General features: G+C 41.1%; 1 protein-coding gene across 2 annotated transcripts in view; it reads left to right on the top strand.

Annotated features, from left to right (window-relative positions):
- Positions 1 to 19,801, top strand: part of IPO4 (importin 4) — a 722,238-nt gene that overhangs the window by 349,175 nt on the left and 353,262 nt on the right. For both annotated transcript variants that reach the window (XM_053702364.1, XM_053702363.1), the window contains exon 20: positions 7,587 to 7,664. In XM_053702364.1, coding sequence (XP_053558339.1) covers positions 7,587 to 7,664 — 78 coding nt within the window. The remainder of the gene's footprint in view (positions 1 to 7,586; positions 7,665 to 19,801) is intronic.

Genomic DNA, 19,801 nt, shown 5'->3' with positions numbered 1-19,801 from the left:
TTCTGGCGGTACTAAGACCACGAGGCATAGCGGTGGCTCCGTACCTAGACGACATTCTGATACAAGCGTCAAGTTTTCAGAATGCAAAGTCTCATACAGAGATAGTTCTAGCATTTCTGAGGTCGCATGGGTGGAAAGTGAACGTGGAAAAGAGTTCTCTGTTACCACTCACTCGGGTTCCTTTTCTAGGGACTCTTATAGATTCTGTAGAGATGAAGATTTACCTGACGGAGTCCAGGTTATCAAAGATTCTCAATGCTTGCCGTGTCCTTCATTCCATTCCAAGCCCATCGGTAGCTCAGTGCATGGAGGTAATCGGCTTAATGGTAGCGGCAATGGACATAGTGCCATTTGCGCGCCTGCATCTCAGATCGCTGCAACTATGCATGCTCAGTCAATGGAACGGGGATTACTCAGATCTGTCCCCTTTGCTAAATCTGGACCAGGAGACCAGAGATTCGCTTCTCTGGTGGTTGTCACCGGTTCATCTGTCCAAAGGAATGACCTTTCGCAGGCCAGATTGGACGATTGTAACAACGGATGCCAGCCTTCTAGGCTGGGGAGCAGTCTGGAATTCCCTGAAGGCTCAGGGATCGTGGACTCAGGAGGAGAAACTCCTCCCAATAAACATCTAGAATTAAGAGCAATATTCAATGCTCTTCTGGCTTGGCCTCAGTTAGCAAAGCTGAGGTTCATCAGATTTCAGTCGGACAATATCACGACTGTGGCTTACATCAATCATCAAGGGGGAACCAGGAGTTCCCTAGCGATGTTGGAAGTCTCGAAGATAATTCGCTGGGCAGAGTCTCACTCTTGCCACCTGTCAGCAATTCACATCCCAGGCGTAGAGAACTGGGAGGCGGATTTCCTAAGTCGCCAGACTTTTCATCCGGGAGAGTGGGAACTTCACCCGGAGGTATTTGCTCAACTGATTCGTCGTTGGGGCAAACCGGATCTGGATCTCATGGCATCTCGCCAGAAACGTGAAGCTTCCTTGTTACGGATCCAGGTCCAGGGACCCGGGAGCGGTGCTGGTAGATGCATTAGCAGCCCCTTGGGTTTTCAGCATAGCTTATGTGTTTCCACCATTTCCTTTGCTACCTCGGCTGATTGCCAGGATCAAACAGGAGAGGGCATCGGTAATTCTGATAGCGCCTGCGTGGCCACGTAGGACCTGGTATGCAGACCTAGTGGACATGTCGTCCTGTCCACCATGGTCTCTTCCTCTGAGGCAGGACCTTCTAATTCAGGGTCCTTTCAACCATCCAAACCTAATTTCTCTGAGGCTGACTGCCTGGAAATTGAACGCTTGATTCTATCAAAGCGTGGGTTTTCGGATTCGGTTATTGATACATTAATACAGGCTCGGAAACCTGTGACAAGAAAAATTTACCATAAGATATGGCACAAATATTTATATTGGTGCGAATCCAAGAGTTACTCATGGAGTAAGGTTAGGATTCCTAGGATATTAGCTTTTCTACAAGAGGGTTTAGAAAGGGTTTATCCGCTAGTTCGCTAAAGGGACAGATTTCAGCTCTGTCTATTTTTTTACACAAACGTCTGGCAGAGCATCCAGACTTCCAGGCCTTTTGTCAGGCTTTGGCTAGAATTAAGCCTGTGTTTAAAGCTGTTGCTCCTCCGTGGAGCTTAAACTTGTTCTTAAAGTTCTTCAGGGTGTTCCGTTTTAACCCCTTCATTCCATTGATATTAAGCTTTTATCTTGGAAAGTTTTGTTTTTGATGGCTATTTCCTCGGCTCGAAGAGTCTCTGAGTTATCTGCCTTACATTGTGATTCTCCTTATCTGATCTTTCATTCAGATAAGGTAGTTCTGCGTACTAAACCTGGGTTTTTACCTAAGGTTGTTTCTAACAGGAATATCAATCAAGAGATTGTTGTTCCATCATTATGTCCTAATCCTTCTTCAAAGAAGGAACGTCTTTTGCATAATCTAGACGTGGTCCGTGCTCTGAAGTTCTACTTACAGGCAACTAAAGATTTTAGACAAACTTCTTCTCTGTTTGTCGTTTACTCTGGACAGAGGAGAGATCAAAAGGCTTCGGCTACCTCTCTCTCTTTTTGGCTTCGTAGCATAATACGTTTAGCCTATGAGACTGCTGGACAGGCAGCCTCCTGAAAGAATTACAGCTCATTCCACTAGAGCTGTGGCTTCCACCTGGGCCTTTAAGAATGAGGCCTCTGTGAACAGATTTGCAAGGCTGCAACTTGGTCTTCACTTCATACTTTTTCCAATTTTACAAATTTGACACTTTCGCTTCTTCGGAGGCTGGTTTTGGGAGAAAGGTTCTACAGGCAGTGGTTCCTTCTGTTTAATGTTCCTGCCTTGTCCCTCCCATCATCCGTGTACTTAGCTTTGGTATTGGTATCCCATAAGTAATGGATGACCCGTGGACTGAACACAATTAACAAGAGAAAACATAATTTATGCTTACCTGATAAATTTATTTCTCTTGTAGTGTGTTCAGTCCACGGCCCGCCCTGTCTTTTTCAGGCAGGTTCTAAATTTTAAAATTATAACTCCAGTCACCTCTGCACCTTGTAGTTTCTCCTTTCTCGTCTTGTTTCGGTCGAATGACTGGATATGACATGTGAGGGGAGGAGCTATATAGCAGCTCTGCTTGGGTGATCCTCTTGCAACTTCCTGTTGGGAAGGAGAATATATCCCATAAGTAATGGATGACCCGTGGACTGAACACACTACAAGAGAAATAAATTTATCAGGTAAGCATAAATTATGTTTTTTCCACAGTTACCACTTCTACCTCAGGTAGTGGGCCGCATCAAGCAGGAGCAAGCTTCTGCAATCCTAATTGCTCCATCGTGACCGCCAAGGATGTGATTTGCGGATCTGATGGGGATGTCCTCATCTCTATGGAGTTTACCTTGTCACAGAGATTTGCTGGAACAGGGTCACTTTGTTCATCAGAATCTAGATTATCTGAGGCTGACTGCGTGGAGATTGAACGCTTAGTCCTAGCCAAGAGAGGTTTCTCTGAGAGAGTAATTGATACTCTCATTCAAGCTAGAAAGCCGGTTACTTATCGCATCTATCATTAGGTGTGGAGGACCTACTTATTCATGTGTGAAGAGCGTGGATTCCCCTGGCATAAGGTCAGGGTGTCAAGGATTATTTCCTTTCTCCAAGATGCAAACAAATGTACTCAAAACATTTCAATAAAAACATATATATTTAAAAAAAAAAGTTGTTGTTCCCAAGGCTTCCCCAATGAGCTTCAAAATCCACAAAATATAAAAGAACTGCACTCCAGTCAATCAGGATGTGAAACTTTAGTAGCCCATGTTAGCAACGCTTTGGGACTTCTAACCCTTTATCAAGCTCGATAAATGGACAGAAGCCTCGAAATGTTGCTCACGTAAGATTTCAAAATGTCTTTTAATTTGCTGGTCCCCTGTATCATGTAACAACCATCAGCCAATCATAGACTCATATACGTATAAACTGTGAACTCTTGCACATGTTCAGGAGGAGTTGATACCTCAGAAAGTGTGCATATAAAAAGGCAACACACAATTTGAAAATTAAAGTAGATTGGAAACCTTAAAGGGATAGGAAACCAATTTTTTTATCATAAGGTAAGAAAGTTCCAGCACCAAGGTAATTCCCAATGTGGGATTTAGCAATATATGCAGGTGTGCACGCTGCCCAAGACCAGCACCTTAGTCTCCAAATATCAATGTTCAAAGAAAGTGGATAGCAGTACCACCATGGAAAGAGTTATAAATCTTTATTTAAGCCATCATAGCCCAATAAAATGATAACGTTTCCGTTAAACAACCTTAATCATGTCTATTTTACAAACAATTAAATGTGGCCTTATAAATGCCTTTAACTACACCCACATTACTACCTCCAATTAACTCCTTAGGTTCAACATAAGTACAAAAATTCCTTTTAGCTCCACCTAGTGGTTGCCTTGTATTTAGATTCTATCTTATTCCAATACTTAGATCTTAGACTCCTAAATATTAACACTTGTGGAGCTCCATCTAGTGGTTATTTGAAAGAATATACACACATATTGTTGTTAAAGGCAAGCATTCCAATCCATCTCTCTATTTAATCTCTCTGGGGACATAGTCCCCAGTTCATGTATCCAATAGAGTTCCCTATATAATAGGGTTTTAACCCTATTACCTCCTCTTCTTGGGATTTTTATCTGTTTCAATACCTGAAACCTAAGTTGGTTAATTTGGTGACCTGCTTTAATAAAATGGTATGAAACAGGTGCCTCTAGATCTCTCGTCCGTATGTTGCTCTTATGCTGGTTTATCCGTTCGCGGACCCTACGTGTGTAATCAAGTATATAGCAAAATTGGTGTTGCGTGTATAATATCCCTTTAATTTATACTGTTTGCCCGTACGTGGGTGGGTACAGGTAGGACCTTTAATAATGCTGTTACAGTTTTGACAGCCAAGACAGGGAAAACAACCTAAGTTCCTTTCTTCAATGAAACTCTGGGTTTTAGTTTTTTTAGGGCCTACATCTGCCCTCACAAGTGTATCCTTCCAATTCTTTCCCCTCCTAAAAGCAGACATAGGAGGATTTTTAAATTCCCTTACCTCAGGATTAGAAATTTCCAGCACATGCCAATGTTTGCGTTGAGGGTCAACTTACTGAAAAAGAGGTTTACCAATTACTACCAAACAATCCAACTATGAAGATAAAAAAAGAAATTGAGATGTGTGTCAGGCAGGCGCACAAATATGGATTGATTGAAAGTAAAGTTGTAAAATTTCTCTTAGAAACGGAAGATATAATACCAGTGTTTTATACACTTCCGAAGGTACATAAGGACAGGGAAAGACCGCCTGGCCGGCCTATTGTGGTTGGGGTTGGTTCTGTCCTGTCCAAAGTGTCCATTTTTTTGGATAGAGTACTGAGACCCTTTGTTAATTCCACCTCCTTCATTAGGGATACAGGTGACTTTGTCAATAAGGTACAGGATTTGACTCTGGAAGGGAACAAGAATATCCTTTTTAGTTTGAATGTAACTATTTTATATACATCCATCACTCATGAGGCGGGACTGGGTGCTGTGGGAAGATGCCTGGGACAAAGTGTTGATATAACTAAGGAACAGAGGGAATTCATTTTGAATCTTCTGTGTATTATATTAAGGTGTAACTATTTCTTACTCCAGGATCAATTCTACCTGCAGCTCCAAGGCACTGCCATGGGTTCCAATGTCGCCCCAACATACGCCAATATTTTTATGAATACATTTGAGGAATATTTTGTATACGATCATCCATTGTTCCTTCTGTATGGCGCCACTTGGTGGCGCTATATAGACGACATATTTGGCGTATGGTTGGGGGACATTGGAACCCTGGAAAAATTTGTAGAGTATCTTAATATTGCCACACAGCATATATAAAATTTAAATTGAATGTGAATGAAGAGAGGATAGACTTCTTGGATACTACTGTATACAAGCAAGGTAATATGTTGGCTGTGGATCTATACAAAAAAGATATAGATTGCAACAATTTGTTGCATTTTTCCCATTGCGCACCCGCCAGCTCTGTTGAAGAGTTTACCCAAAAGTCAGTTAATGAGGGTTAGACGTATAGTCTCAGATGAAAATTTCATTGAACAGAGACTCTCTGAAATGGGTGAACACTTCATACAGAGGGCTTATCCTATGGATTTGATTCAGAAGGAGATTCAAGCAACATTAGAAATCCCTAGGACTACTTTATTGAAAGAAAAGCTAAGATAGAAAAAACTCCAAGAATGATTTTTGTAAATGAATACTCCCCTTGTAGTAGGCATGTACAAAGAATCTTATGCAAACATTGGCATGTGCTGGAAATTTCTAATCCTGAGGTAAGGGAATTTAAAAATCCTCCTATGTCTGCTTTTAGGAGGGGAAAGAATTTGAAGGATACACTTGTGAGGACAGATGTAGGCCCTAAAAAAACTATAACCCAGGGTTTCATTGGAGAAAGGAACTTAGGTTGTTTTCCCTGTCTTGGCTGTAACAGCATTATTAAAGGTCCTACCTGTACCCACCCACGTACGGGCAAACAGTATAAATTAAAGGGATATTATACATGCAACACAAATTTTGCTATATACTTGATTAAGTGCCCGTGTGGGTTGGGGTATGTTGGCGAGACCGCACGTAGGGTCCGCAAACGGATAAACCAGCATAAGAGCAACGGGAGATCTAGAGGCACCTGTTTCATACCATTTTATTAAAGCAGGTCACCAAATTAACCAACTTAGGTTTCAGGTATTGGAACATATAAAAATCCCAAGAAGAGGGGGTAAATAGAGAGATGAATTGGAATGCTTGCCTTTAACAACAATAATCCAACAAAATGGGTGTATATTCTTTCAAATAACCACTAGATGGAGCTCTATATTTTTTTAATATTTAGGAGTCTAAGATCTAAGTATTGGAATAAGATAGAATCTAAATACAAGGCAACCACTAGGTGGAGCTAAAAGGAATTTTTGTACTTATGTTGAACCTAAGGAGTTAATTGGAGGTAGTAATGTGGGTGTAGTTAAAAGCCTTTATAAGGCCACTTTTAATTGTTTGTAAAATAGACATGATTAAGGTTGTTTAACCGAAACGTTGTCATTTTATTGGGCTATGATGGCTTAAATAAATATTTATAACTCTTTCCTTGGTGGTGCTGCTATCCACTTTCTTTGAACATAAAAATTTTTATCATGATAGTGCATGCCATTTTAAACAACTTTCTAATTTACTTCTAGTATCAATTTTTCTTCATTCTCTTGTTATCTTTTGTTGAAAAACAGGGGCATATGCTAAGGAGCTGGTTCCTTTTCTGGAGCACTATATGGCAACAATATTGCAAGAATGTTATACATTTGTAAGACCACTAGATGACAGTACTATTACCTGCCATGTAGCGCTCCAGATGCCTAGCTAGTTATCTCTTCAACACAGAATATCATAGGAAAGAAGCAAATTTGAGAGAAGTAAACTGGAAACGTTTTTTAGAATGGTGTGCTCTGTCTGAATCATTAAAGAAATTGTTTGGGTTTCATAACCCTTTATAAATGCATGCTCTATCTGAATCATGAAAGCTTCATTTTCACCTTAGTGTCCCTGTAAAAGTCACAAAATATATTTTTTTTCTGCTGATTGGGACAAACCATTGGCTCTCTGAACTGTTAGAACTTTGTAAAGTATTTCGGATTGTCATGATGTCCTTTTCCAATACTTCGCAAAATACCAATTTACTTCTTTTGTGCAATTTTTGTTTAGGAAATGCATGTTTTATGTAGAGGTATATTGGTACTTTTTAAAGAATTGTTCTTTTTTTATTTAAGCACTATTACATTTAGATTTAGGTTACCATTATTCTTTCTAAAATATATTGGTAAGGAAATGTGATTATCAGTGCAGAATTCTGATAAGGATAGAAGCATAGGAAATTGAACTCACTTGGTTGATCCATTAATTTATCTCTCATTTAAGTATACTCATTTATTAGCTATGTTATTTCACAACATATCTCAGCAAGCTGCCTGAGGTTTGATATATGTATTTTCTTCTCCAGGTTTAGTGTGGAGAATTCCTATATAGATGAAAAGCAAGATGCCTGTATGGCACTGGGCGAGATTGCATGTAATGCCAGGTACTATTTCTGTGTCTTTTTCCTTTGTGTCTCTTTACCGGGACACAAGCAGGAAATCTGTGCTCTGCAAATTTCCTTTCAGTTATTCCTTTCTGTCTGTACTCCCTTCTCTTCTTTATCTTACTAAAGTTTCTGCTACCCAGTTAATATCATCCCCTCCATCTCCCCTGTGAACTAATTGCAATTTTACATGATGTAAAGCTGTTTCCCACATTTGTCTCCCTTACCTTTTGCTTCATTCTCCTTTTCTCTTTGTCTCACCTTTTCAATTTACATCACTTTCTTTGTATGCTCTGTCATTTTTGTATTCTATTACATTTCTCATTCTCTCGTATTCTCCATCTGAATCATGACCCTTCGTGTCCTTTTTTTAATACTTTCTTTCCATTTTCTCAGTCTTATGTTTTTTCCTCTGTGGTTTTTCCCTTTGACTGACTTTTTCATTCTTCTTTGTTTTTCACCCTTATTACACTTTTTGTATCCCTTCAGTTTCTCCCCCCCCCCCCCTCTTATTTTGACCTCTTTTCATTTTGTCACATTCTTCTGTTTTTCTTCCTCGCACAAAGTGTTTAATTTTACCCTTTTGATATTTTCCCCTCACATTATTTCTTTCATAAAGTATGTGAGAGTCCACAAGCCATTACTCCTGGAAATTATGCTCCTGGCCACTAGGAGGAGGCAAAGATACCCAAAACTCTAAGAACTCTGAAAAAACTTTCAATCTCACTGGTAAACCAGTTTTCTTTCATGTAATTAACAAGAGTCCATGAGCTAGTGACGTATGGGATATACATTCCTACCAGGAGGGGCAAAGTTTCCCAAACCTTAAAATGCCTATAAATACACCCCTCACCACACCCACAAATCAGTTTTTACAAACTTTGCCTCCAAGGGAGGTGGTGAAGTAAGTTTGTGCTAGATTCTACGTTGATATGCGCTCCGCAGCAAGTTGGAGCCCGGTTTTCCTCTCAGCGTGCAGTGAATGTCAGAGGGATGTGAGGAGAGTATTGCCTATTGAATGCAGTGATCTCCTTCTACGGGGTCTATTTCATAAGGTTCTCTGTTATCGGTCGTAGAGATTCATCTCTTACCTCCCTTTTCAGATCGACGATATACTCTTATATTTACCATTTCCTCTACTGATTCTCGTTTCAGTACTGGTTTGGCTTTCTACAAACATGTAGATGAGTGTCCTGGGGTAAGTAAGTCTTATTTTCTGTGACACTCTAAGCTATGGTTGGGCACTTTATTTATAAAGTTCTAAATATATGTATTCAAACATTTATTTGCCTTGACTCAGAATGTTCAACTTTCCTTATTTCCAGACAGTCAGTTTCATATTTGGGATTATGCTTTAAATTATCATATTTTGTCTTACCTCAAAAATTTGACTTTTTTCCCTGTGGGCTGTTAGGCTCGCGGGGGCTGAAAATGCTTCATTTTATTGCGTCATTTTTGGCGCGGATTTTTTTGGCGCAAAAATTCATTTCCGTTTCCGGCGTCATACGTGTCGCCGGAAGTTGCGTCATTTTTTGACGTTATTTTGCGCCAAAAATGTCGGCGTTCCGGATGTGGCGTCATTTTTGGCGCCAAAAGCATTTAGGCGCCAAATAATGTGGGCGTCTTATTTGGCGCCAAAAAATATGGGCGTCGCTTTTGTCTCCACATTATTTCAGTCTCATTTTCATTTGCTTCTGGTTGCTAGAAGCTTGATGTTTGGCATTTTTTTCCCATTCCTGAAACTGTCTTATAAGGAATTTGATTTATTTTGCTTTATATGTTGTTTTTTCTCTTACATATTGCCAGAAGATACTACAGGAAAACCACTGCCTGCTGGATCTACCAAAGCTAAGTGTATCTGCTGTAAACTTTTGGTAGCTATTTCTCCAGCTGTTGTTTGTAATAATTGTCATGACAAACTTGTTAAAGCAGATAATATTTCCTTTAGTGATGTACCATTGCCTGTTGCAGTTCCCTCAACATCTAAGGTGCAGAATGTTCCTGATAACATAAGAGATTTTGTTTCTGAATCCATAAAGAAGGCTTTGTCTGTTATTTCTCCTTCTAGTAAACGTAAAAAGTCTTTTAAATCTTCTCTCTCTACAGATGAATTTTTAAATGAACACCATCATTCTGATTCTTTGGACTCTTCTAGTTCAGAGGATTCTGTCTCAGAGATTGATGCTGATAAATCTTCATATTTATTTAAGATGGAATTTATTCGCTCTTTACTTAAAGAAGTACTAATTGCTTTAGAAATAGAGGATTCTAGTCCTCTTGATACTAATTCTATACGTTTGGATAAGGTTTTTAAAGCTCCTGCGGTTATTCCTGAAGTCTTTCCTGTTCCTAATGCTATTTCTGCAGTAATTGCTAAGGAATGGGATAAATTGGGTAATTCATTTACTCCTTCTAAACGTTTTAAGCAATTATATCCTGTTCCGCCTGACAGGTTAGAATTTTGGGACAAAATCCCTAAAGTTGATGGGGCTATTTCTATCCTTGCTAAACGTACTACCATTCCTACGTCAGATGGTACCTCGTTTAAGGATCCTTTAGATAGAAAAATTGAATCTTTTCTAAGAAAAGCTTATCTATGTTCAGGTAATCTTCTTAGACCGGCTATATCATTGGCTGATGTTGCTGCAGCTTCAACTTTTTGGTTGGAAACTCTAGCGCAACAAGTAACAAATCGTGATTCTCATGATATTATTATTCTTCTCCAGCATGCTAATAATTTCATCTGTGATGCCATTTTTGATATTATTAGAGTTGATGTTAGATTTATGTCTCTGGCTATCTTAGCCAGAAGAGCTTTATGGCTTAAGACTTGGAATGCTGATATGGCTTCTAAATCAACTCTACTTTCCATTTCTTTCCAGGGAAACAAATTATTTGGTTCTCAGTTGGATTCTATTATTTCAACTGTTACTGGTGGGAAAGGAACTTTTTTACCACAGGATAAAAAGTCTAAAGGTAAAAACAGGGCTAACAATCGTTTTCGTTCCTTTCGTTTCAACAAAGAACAAAAGCCTGATCCTTCGTCCTCAGGAGCAGTTTCAGTTTGGAAACCATCTCCAGTCTGGAATAAATCCAAGCCTGCTAGAAAGGCAAAGCCTGCTTCTAAGTTCACATGAAGGTACGGCCCTCATTCCAGTTCAGCTGGTAGGGGGCAGGTTACGTTTTTTCAAAGAAATTTGGATCAAATCTGTTCACAATCTTTGGATTCAGAACATTGTTTCAGAAGGGTACAGAATTGGTTTCAAGATGAGACCTCCTGCAAAGAGATTTTTTCTTTCCCATGTCCCAGTAAATCCAGTGAAAGCTCAAGCATTTCTGAATTGTGTTTCAGATCTAGAGTTGGCTGGAGTAATTATGTCAGTTCCAGTTCCGGAACAGGGGATGGGGTTTTATTCAAATCTCTTCATTGTACCAAAGAAGGAGAATTCCTTCAGACCAGTTCTGGATCTAAAATTATTGAATCGTTATGTAAGGATACCAACGTTCAAGATGGTAACTGTAAGGACTATATTGCCTTTTGTTCAGCAAGGGAATTATATGTCCACAATAGATTTACAGGATGCATATCTGCATATTCCGATTCATCCAGATCATTATCAGTTCCTGAGATTCTCTTTTCTAGACAAGCATTACCAATTTGTGGCTCTACCGTTTGGCCTTGCTACAGCTCCAAGAATTTTCACAAAGATTCTCGGTGCCCTTCTGTCTGTAATCAGAGAACAGGGTATTGTGGTATTTCCTTATTTGGACGATATCTTGGTACTTGCTCCGTCTTTACATTTAGCAGAGTCTCATACGAATCGACTTGTGTTGTTTCTTCAAGATCATGGTTGGAGGATCAATTTACCAAAAAGTTCTTTGATTCCTCAAACAAGGGTAACCTTTCTGGGTTTCCAGATAGATTCAGTGTCCATGACTCTGTCTTTAACAGACAAGAGACGTCTAAATTGATTACAGCTTGTCGAAACCTTCAGTCACAATCATTCCCTTCGGTAGCCTTATGCATGGAAATTCTAGGTCTTATGACTGCTGCATCGGACGCGATCCCCTTTGCTCGTTTTCACATGCGACCTCTTCAGCTCTGTATGCTGAACCAATGGTGCAGGGATTACACGAAGATATCTCAATTAATATCTTTAAAACCGATTGTTCGACACTCTCTAACGTGGTGGACAAATCACCATCGTTTAATTCAGGGGGCTTCTTTTGTTCTTCCGACCTGGACTGTAATTTCAACAGATGCAAGTCTCACAGGTTGGGGAGCTGTGTGGGGATCTCTGACGGCACAAGGAGTTTGGGAATCTCAGGAGGTGAGATTACCGATCAATATTTTGGAACTCCGTGCAATTTTCAGAGCTCTTCAGTTTTGGCTTCTTCTGAAGAGAGAATCGTTCATTTGTTTTCAGACAGACAATGTCACAACTGTGGCATACATCAATCATCAAGGAGGGACTCACAGTCCTCTGGCTATGAAAGAAGTATCTCGAATTTTGGTTTGGGCGGAATCCAGCTCCTGTCTAATCTCTGCGGTTCATATCCCAGGTGTAGACAATTGGGAAGCGGATTATCTCAGTCGCCAAACGTTGCATCCGGGCGAATGGTCTCTTCACCCAGAGGTATTTCTTCAGATTGTTCAATTGTGGGGGCTCCCAGAGATAGATCTGATGGCCTCTCATCTAAACAAGAAACTTCCCAGGTATCTGTCCAGATCCCGGGATCCTCAGGCGGAGGCAGTGGATGCATTATCACTTCCTTGGAAGTATCATCCTGCCTATATCTTTCCGCCTCTAGTTCTTCTTCCAAGAGTAATCTCCAAGATTCTGAGGGAATGCTCGTTTGTTCTGCTAATAGCTCCGGCATGGCCTCACAGGTTTTGGTATGCGGATCTTGTCCGGATGGCATCTTGCCAGCCATGGACTCTTCCGTTAAGACCAGACCTTCTGTCACAAGGTCCTTTTTTCCATCCGGATCTGAAATCCTTAAATTTAAAGGTATGGAGATTGAACGCTTGATTCTTGGTCATAGAGGTTTCTCTGACTCCGTGATTAATACTATGTTACAGGCTCGTAAATCTGTATCTCGAGAGATATATTATAGAGTCTGGAAGACTTATATTTCATGGTGTCTTTCTCATCATTTTTCTTGGCATTCTTTTAGAATACCGAGAATTTTACAATTTCTTCAGGATGGTTTGGATAAGGTTTTGTCCGCAAGTTCTTTGAAAGGACAAATCTCTGCTCTTTCTGTTCTTTTTCACAGAAAGATTGCTATTCTTCCTGATATTCATTGTTTTGTACAAGCTTTGGTTCGTATAAAACCTGTCATTAAGTCAATTTCTCCTCCTTGGAGTTTGAATTTGGTTCTGGGAGCTCTTCAAGCTCCTCCGTTTGAACCTATGCATTCATTGGACATTAAATTACTTTCTTGGAAAGTTTTGTTCCTTTTGGCCATCTCTTCTGCTAGAAGAGTTTCTGAATTATCTGCTCTTTCGTGTGAGTCTCCTTTTCTGATTTTTCATCAGGATAAGGCGGTGTTGCGAACTTCTTTTGAATTTTTACCTAAAGTTGTGAATTCCAACAACATTAGTAGAGAAATTGTGGTTCCTTCATTATGTCCTAATCCTAAGAATTCTAAGGAGAAATCATTGCATTCTTTGGATGTTGTTAGAGCTTTGAAATATTATGTTGAAGCTACGAAATCTTTCCGTAAGACTTCTAGTCTATTTGTTATCTTTTCCGGTTCTAGGAAAGGCCAGAAAGCTTCTGCCATTTCTTTGGCATCTTGGTTGAAATCTTTAATTCATCTTGCCTATGTTGAGTCGGGTAAAACTCCGCCTCAAAGAATTACAGCTCATTCTACTAGGTCAGTATCTACTTCCTGGGCGTTTAGGAATGAAGCTTCGGTTGACCAGATCTGCAAAGCAGCAACTTGGTCTTCTTTGCATACTTTTACTAAATTCTACCATTTTGATGTATTTTCTTCTTCTGAAGCAGTTTTTGGTAGAAAAGTTCTTCAGGCAGCGGTTTCAGTTTGAATCTTCTGCTTATGTTTTTTGTTAAACTTTATTTTGGGTGTGGATTATTTTCAGCAGGAATTGGCTGTCTTTATTTTATCCCTCCCTCTCTAGTGACTCTTGTGTGGAAAGATCCACATCTTGGGTAGTCATTATCCCATACGTCACTAGCTCATGGACTCTTGTTAATTACATGAAAGAAAACATAATTTATGTAAGAACTTACCTGATAAATTCATTTCTTTCATATTAACAAGAGTCCATGAGGCCCACCCTTTTTTGTGGTGGTTATGATTTTTTTGTATAAAGCACAATTATTCCAATTCCTTATTTTATATGCTTCGCACTTTTTCTTATCACCCCACTTCTTGGCTATTCGTTAAACTGATTTGTGGGTGTGGTGAGGGGTGTATTTATAGGCATTTTAAGGTTTGGGAAACTTTGCCCCTCCTGGTAGGAATGTATATCCCATACGTCACTAGCTCATGGACTCTTGTTAATATGAAAGAAATGAATTTATCAGGTAAGTTCTTACATAAATTATGTTTTATCTTTGCCTTCACGGGAAGAAGGTGAAGAATAGAGATGCTTCTGGTGTTCTTTTGTGAGAGGGGTCCTCAGACCAATTTGAGGCCAATTTTCCCCTGAGAGTCTACTGTTTGGACGAAGTGAAGCTTATAGAGTATTGGGTTGTGGCACAGTTACACAGTTGAAGTTAGTCACAGACCTGCACAGGTGTCCCAAGGACCGGTCCCTAGCCTCCTCCTGTTGGATCACCATTATACTCCACATGCACAGATCCTCTGCTGTCACGTGTACTTCACTTGATTGGCTATCTACTGGAAGCATTATTTTTTCTGCAGATGGTAAGAACAGTAGTGTGGTTGATTCTTAGTGAAGAATGTAATTAATATTTATGTTGGCACTATATTACACTAGTATTTATTTATTTTTCTCCAACATAGGTGTGTCCGGTCCACGGCGTCATCCTTACTTGTGGGATATTCTCTTCCCCAACAGGAAATGGCAAAGAGCCCAGCAAAGCTGGTCACATGATCCCTCCTAGGCTCCGCCTACCCCAGTCATTCTCTTTGCCGTTGTACAGGCAACATCTCCACGGAGATGGCTTAGAGTTTTTTAGTGTTTAACTGTAGTTTTTATTATTCAATCAAGAGTTTGTTATTTTGAAATAGTGCTGGTATGTACTATTTACTCAGAAACAGAAAAGAGATGAAGATTTCTGTTTGTATGAGGAAAATGATTTTAGCAACCGTCACTAAAATCCATGGCTGTTCCACACAGGACTGTTGAGAGCAATTAACTTCAGTTGGGGGAACAGTGAGCAGTCTCTTGCTGCTTGAGGTATGACACATTCTAACAAGACGATGTAATGCTGGAAGCTGTCATTTTCCCTCTGGGATCCGGTAAGCCATGTTTATTACGATTGTAAATAAGGGCTTCAAAAAGGGCTTATTAAGACTGTAGACTTTTTTTGGGCTAAATCGATTGATTATTAACACATATTTAGCCTTGAGGAATCATTTTATCTGGGTATTTTGATATAATAATATCGGCAGGCACTGTTTTAGACACCTTATTCTTTAGGGGCTTTCCCAAAGCATAGGCAGAGCCTCATTTTCGCGCCGGTGTTGCGCACTTGTTTTTGAGAGGCATGGCATGCAGTCGCATGTGAGAGGAGCTCTGATACTTAGAAAAGACTTTCTGAAGGCGTCATTTGGTATCGTATTCCCCTTGGGGCTTGGTTGGGTCTCAGCAAAGCAGATACCAGGGACTGTAAAGGGGTTAAAGTTCAAAACGGCTCCGGTTCCGTTATTTTAAGGGTTAAAGCTTCCAAATTTGGTGTGCAATACTTTTAAGGCTTTAAGACACTGTGGTGAAAATTTGGTAAATTTTGAACAATTCCTTCATGTTTTTTCGCATTTGCAGTAATAAAGTGTGTTCAGTTTAAAATTTAAAGTGACAGTAACGGTTTTATTTTAAAACGTTTTTTGTACTTGTTATCAAGTTTATGCCTGTTTAACATGTCTGAACTACCAGATAGACTGTGTTCTGAATGTGGGGAAGCCAGAATTCCTATTCATTTAAATAAATGTGATTTATGTGACAATGACAATGATGCCCAAGATGATTCCTCAAGTGAGGGGAGTAAGCATGGTACTGCATCATTCCCTCCTTCGTCTACACGAGTCTTGCCCACTCAGGAGGCCCCTAGTACATCTAGCGCGCCAATACTCCTTACTATGCAACAATTAACGGCTGTAATGGATAATTCTGTCAAAAACATTTTAGCCAAAATGAACACTTATCAGCGTAAGCGCGACTGCTCTGTTTTAGATACTGAAGAGCATGACGACGCTGATATTAATATTTCTGAAGGGCCCCTAACTCAGTCTGATGGGGCCAGGGAGGTTTTGTCTGAGGGAGAAATTACTGATTCAGGGAACATTTCTCAACAAGCTGAACCTGATGTGATTGCATTTAAATTTAAGTTGGAACATCTCCGCATTCTGCTTAAGGAGGTATTATCCACTCTGGATGATTGTGACAAGTTGGTCATCCCAGAGAAACTATGTAAAATGGACAAGTTCCTAGAGGTGCCGGGGCTCCCAGAAGCTTTTCCTATACCCAAGCGGGTGGCGGACATTGTTAATAAAGAATGGGAAAGGCCCGGTATTCCTTTCGTCCCTCCCCCCATATTTAAAAAATTGTTTCCTATGGTCGACCCCAGAAAGGACTTATGGCAGACAGTCCCCAAGGTCGAGGGAGCGGTTTCCACTTTAAACAAACGCACCACTATACCCATAGAGGATAGTTGTGCTTTCAAAGATCCTATGGATAAAAAATTAGAAGGTTTGCTTAAAAAGATGTTTGTTCAGCAGGGTTACCTTCTACAACCAATTTCATGCATTGTCCCTGTCGCTACAGCCGCATGTTTCTGGTTCGATGAGCTGATAAAGGCGGTCGACAGTGATTCTCCTCCTTATGAGGAGATTATGGACAGAATCAATGCTCTCAAATTGGCTAATTCTTTCACCCTAGACGCCACTTTGCAATTGGCTAGGTTAGCGGCTAAGAATTCTGGGTTTGCTATTGTGGCGCGCAGAGCGCTTTGGTTGAAATCTTGGTCGGCTGATGCGTCTTCCAAGAACAAGCTACTTAACATTCCTTTCAAGGGGAAAACGCTGTTTGGCCCTGACTTGAAAGAGATTATCTCGGATATCACTGGGGGTAAGGGCCACGCCCTTCCTCAGGATCGGCCTTTCAAGGCAAAAAATAAACCTAATTTTCGTCCCTTTCGTAGAAACGGACCAGCCCAAAGTGCTACGTCCTCTAAGCAAGAGGGTAATACTTCTCAAGCCAAGCCAGCTTGGAGACCAATGCAAGGCTGGAACAAGGGAAAGCAGGCCAAGAAACCTGCCACTGCTACAAAGACAGCATGAAATGTTGGCCCCCGATCCGGGACCGGATCTGGTGGGGGGCAGACTCTCTCTCTTCGCTCAGGCTTGGGCAAGAGATGTTCTGGATCCTTGGGCGCTAGAAATAGTCTCCCAAGGTTATCTTCTGGAATTCAAGGGACTTCCCCCAAGGGGGAGGTTCCACAGGTCTCAGTTGTCTTCAGACCACATAAAAAGACAGGCATTCTTACATTGTGTAGAAGACCTGTTAAAAATGGGAGTGATTCATCCCGTTCCATTAAGAGAACAAGGGATGGGGTTCTACTCCAATCTGTTTATAGTTCCCAAAAAAGAGGGAACGTTCAGACCAATCTTAGATCTCAAGATCTTAAACAAGTTTCTCAAGGTTCCATCGTTCAAGATGGAAACCATTCGAACTATTCTTCCTTCCATCCAGGAAGGTCAATTCATGACCACGGTGGATTTAAAGGATGCGTATCTACATATTCCTATCCACAAGGAACATCATCGGTTCCTGAGGTTCGCATTCCTGGACAAACATTACCAGTTCGTGGCGCTTCCTTTCGGATTAGCCACTGCTCCAAGGATTTTCACAAAGGTACTAGGGTCCCTTCTAGCTGTGCTAAGACCAAGGGGCATTGCTGTAGTACCTTACTTGGACGACATTCTGATTCAAGCGTCGTCCCTTCCTCAAGCAAAGGCTCACACGGACATTGTCCTGGCCTTTCTCAGATCTCACGGATGGAAAGTGAACGTGGAAAAGAGTTCTCTATCTCCGTCAACAAGGGTTCCCTTCTTGGGAACAATAATAGACTCCTTAGAAATGAGGATTTTTCTGACAGAGGCCAGAAAAACAAAACTTCTAGACTCTTGTCGGATACTCCATTCCGTTCCTCTTCCTTCCATAGCTCAGTGCATGGAAGTGATCGGGTTGATGGTAGCGGCAATGGACATAGTTCCTTTTGCACGCATTCATCTAAGACCATTACAACTGTGCATGCTCAGTCAGTGGAATGGGGACTATACAGACTTGTCTCCGAAGATACAAGTAAATCAGAGGACCAGAGACTCACTCCGTTGGTGGCTGTCCCTGGACAACCTGTCACGAGGGATGACATTCCGCAGACCAGAGTGGGTCATTGTCACGACCGACGCCAGTCTGATGGGCTGGGGCGCGGTCTGGGGATCCCTGAAAGCTCAGGGTCTTTGGTCTCGGGAAGAATCTCTTCTACCGATAAATATCCTGGAACTGAGAGTGATATTCAATGCTCTCAAGGCTTGGCCTCAGCTAGCGAGGGCCAAGTTCATACGGTTTCAATCAGACAACATGACAACTGTTGCGTACATCAACCATCAGGGGGGAACAAGGAGTTCCCTGGCGATGGAAGAAGTGACCAAAATCATTCTATGGGCGGAGTCTCACTCCTGCCACCTGTCTGCTATCCACATCCCAGGAGTGGAAAATTGGGAAGCGGATTTTCTGAGTCGTCAGACATTGCATCCGGGGGAGTGGGAACTCCATCCGGAAATCTTTGCCCAAGTCACTCAGCTGTGGGGCATTCCAGACATGGATCTGATGGCCTCTCGTCAGAACTTCAAAGTTCCTTGCTACGGGTCCAGATCCAGGGATCCCAAGGCGGCTCTAGTGGATGCACTAGTAGCACCTTGGACCTTCAAACTAGCTTATGTGTTCCCGCCGTTTCCTCTCATCCCCAGGCTGGTAGCCAGGATCAATCAGGAGAGGGCGTCGGTGATCTTGATAGCTCCTGCGTGGCCACGCAGGACTTGGTACGCAGATCTGGTGAATATGTCATCGGCTCCTCCTTGGAAGCTACCTTTGAGACGAGACCTTCTTGTTCAGGGTCCGTTCGAACATCCGAATCTGGTTTCACTCCAGCTGACTGCTTGGAGATTGAACGCTTGATCTTATCGAAGCGAGGATTCTCAGATTCTGTTATCGATACTCTTGTTCAGGCCAGAAAGCCTGTAACTAGAAAGATTTACCACAAAATTTGGAAAAAATATATCTGTTGGTGTGAATCTAAAGGATTCCCTTGGGACAAGGTTAAGATTCCTAGGATTCTATCCTTCCTTCAAGAAGGATTGGAAAAAGGATTATCTGCAAGTTCCCTGAAGGGACAGATTTCTGCCTTGTCTGTGTTACTTCACAAAAAGCTGGCCGCTGTGCCAGATGTTCAAGCCTTTGTTCAGGCTCTGGTTAGAATTAAGCCTGTTTACAAACCTTTGACTCCTCCTTGGAGTCTCAATTTAGTTCTTTCAGTTCTTCAGGGGGTTCCGTTTGAACCCTTGCATTCCGTTGATATTAAGTTATTATCTTGGAAAGTTTTGTTTTTAGTTGCAATTTCTTCTGCTAGAAGAGTTTCAGAATTATCTGCTCTGCAGTGTTCTCCTCCTTATCTGGTGTTCCATGCAGATAAGGTGGTTTTACGTACTAAACCTGGTTTTCTTCCAAAAGTTGTTTCTAACAAAAACATTAACCAGGAGATTATCGTACCTTCTCTGTGTCCGAAACCAGTTTCAAAGAAGGAACGTTTGTTGCACAATTTGGATGTTGTTCGCGCTCTAAAATTCTATTTAGATGCTACAAAGGATTTTAGACAAACATCTTCCTTGTTTGTTGTTTATTCCGGTAAAAGGAGAGGTCA

The sequence above is a fragment of the Bombina bombina genome, chromosome 2, assembly GCF_027579735.1.
Source record: "Bombina bombina isolate aBomBom1 chromosome 2, aBomBom1.pri, whole genome shotgun sequence".
NCBI lineage: Eukaryota > Metazoa > Chordata > Amphibia > Anura > Bombinatoridae > Bombina > Bombina bombina.
This window is presented reverse-complemented; position numbering and strand designations above follow the sequence as displayed.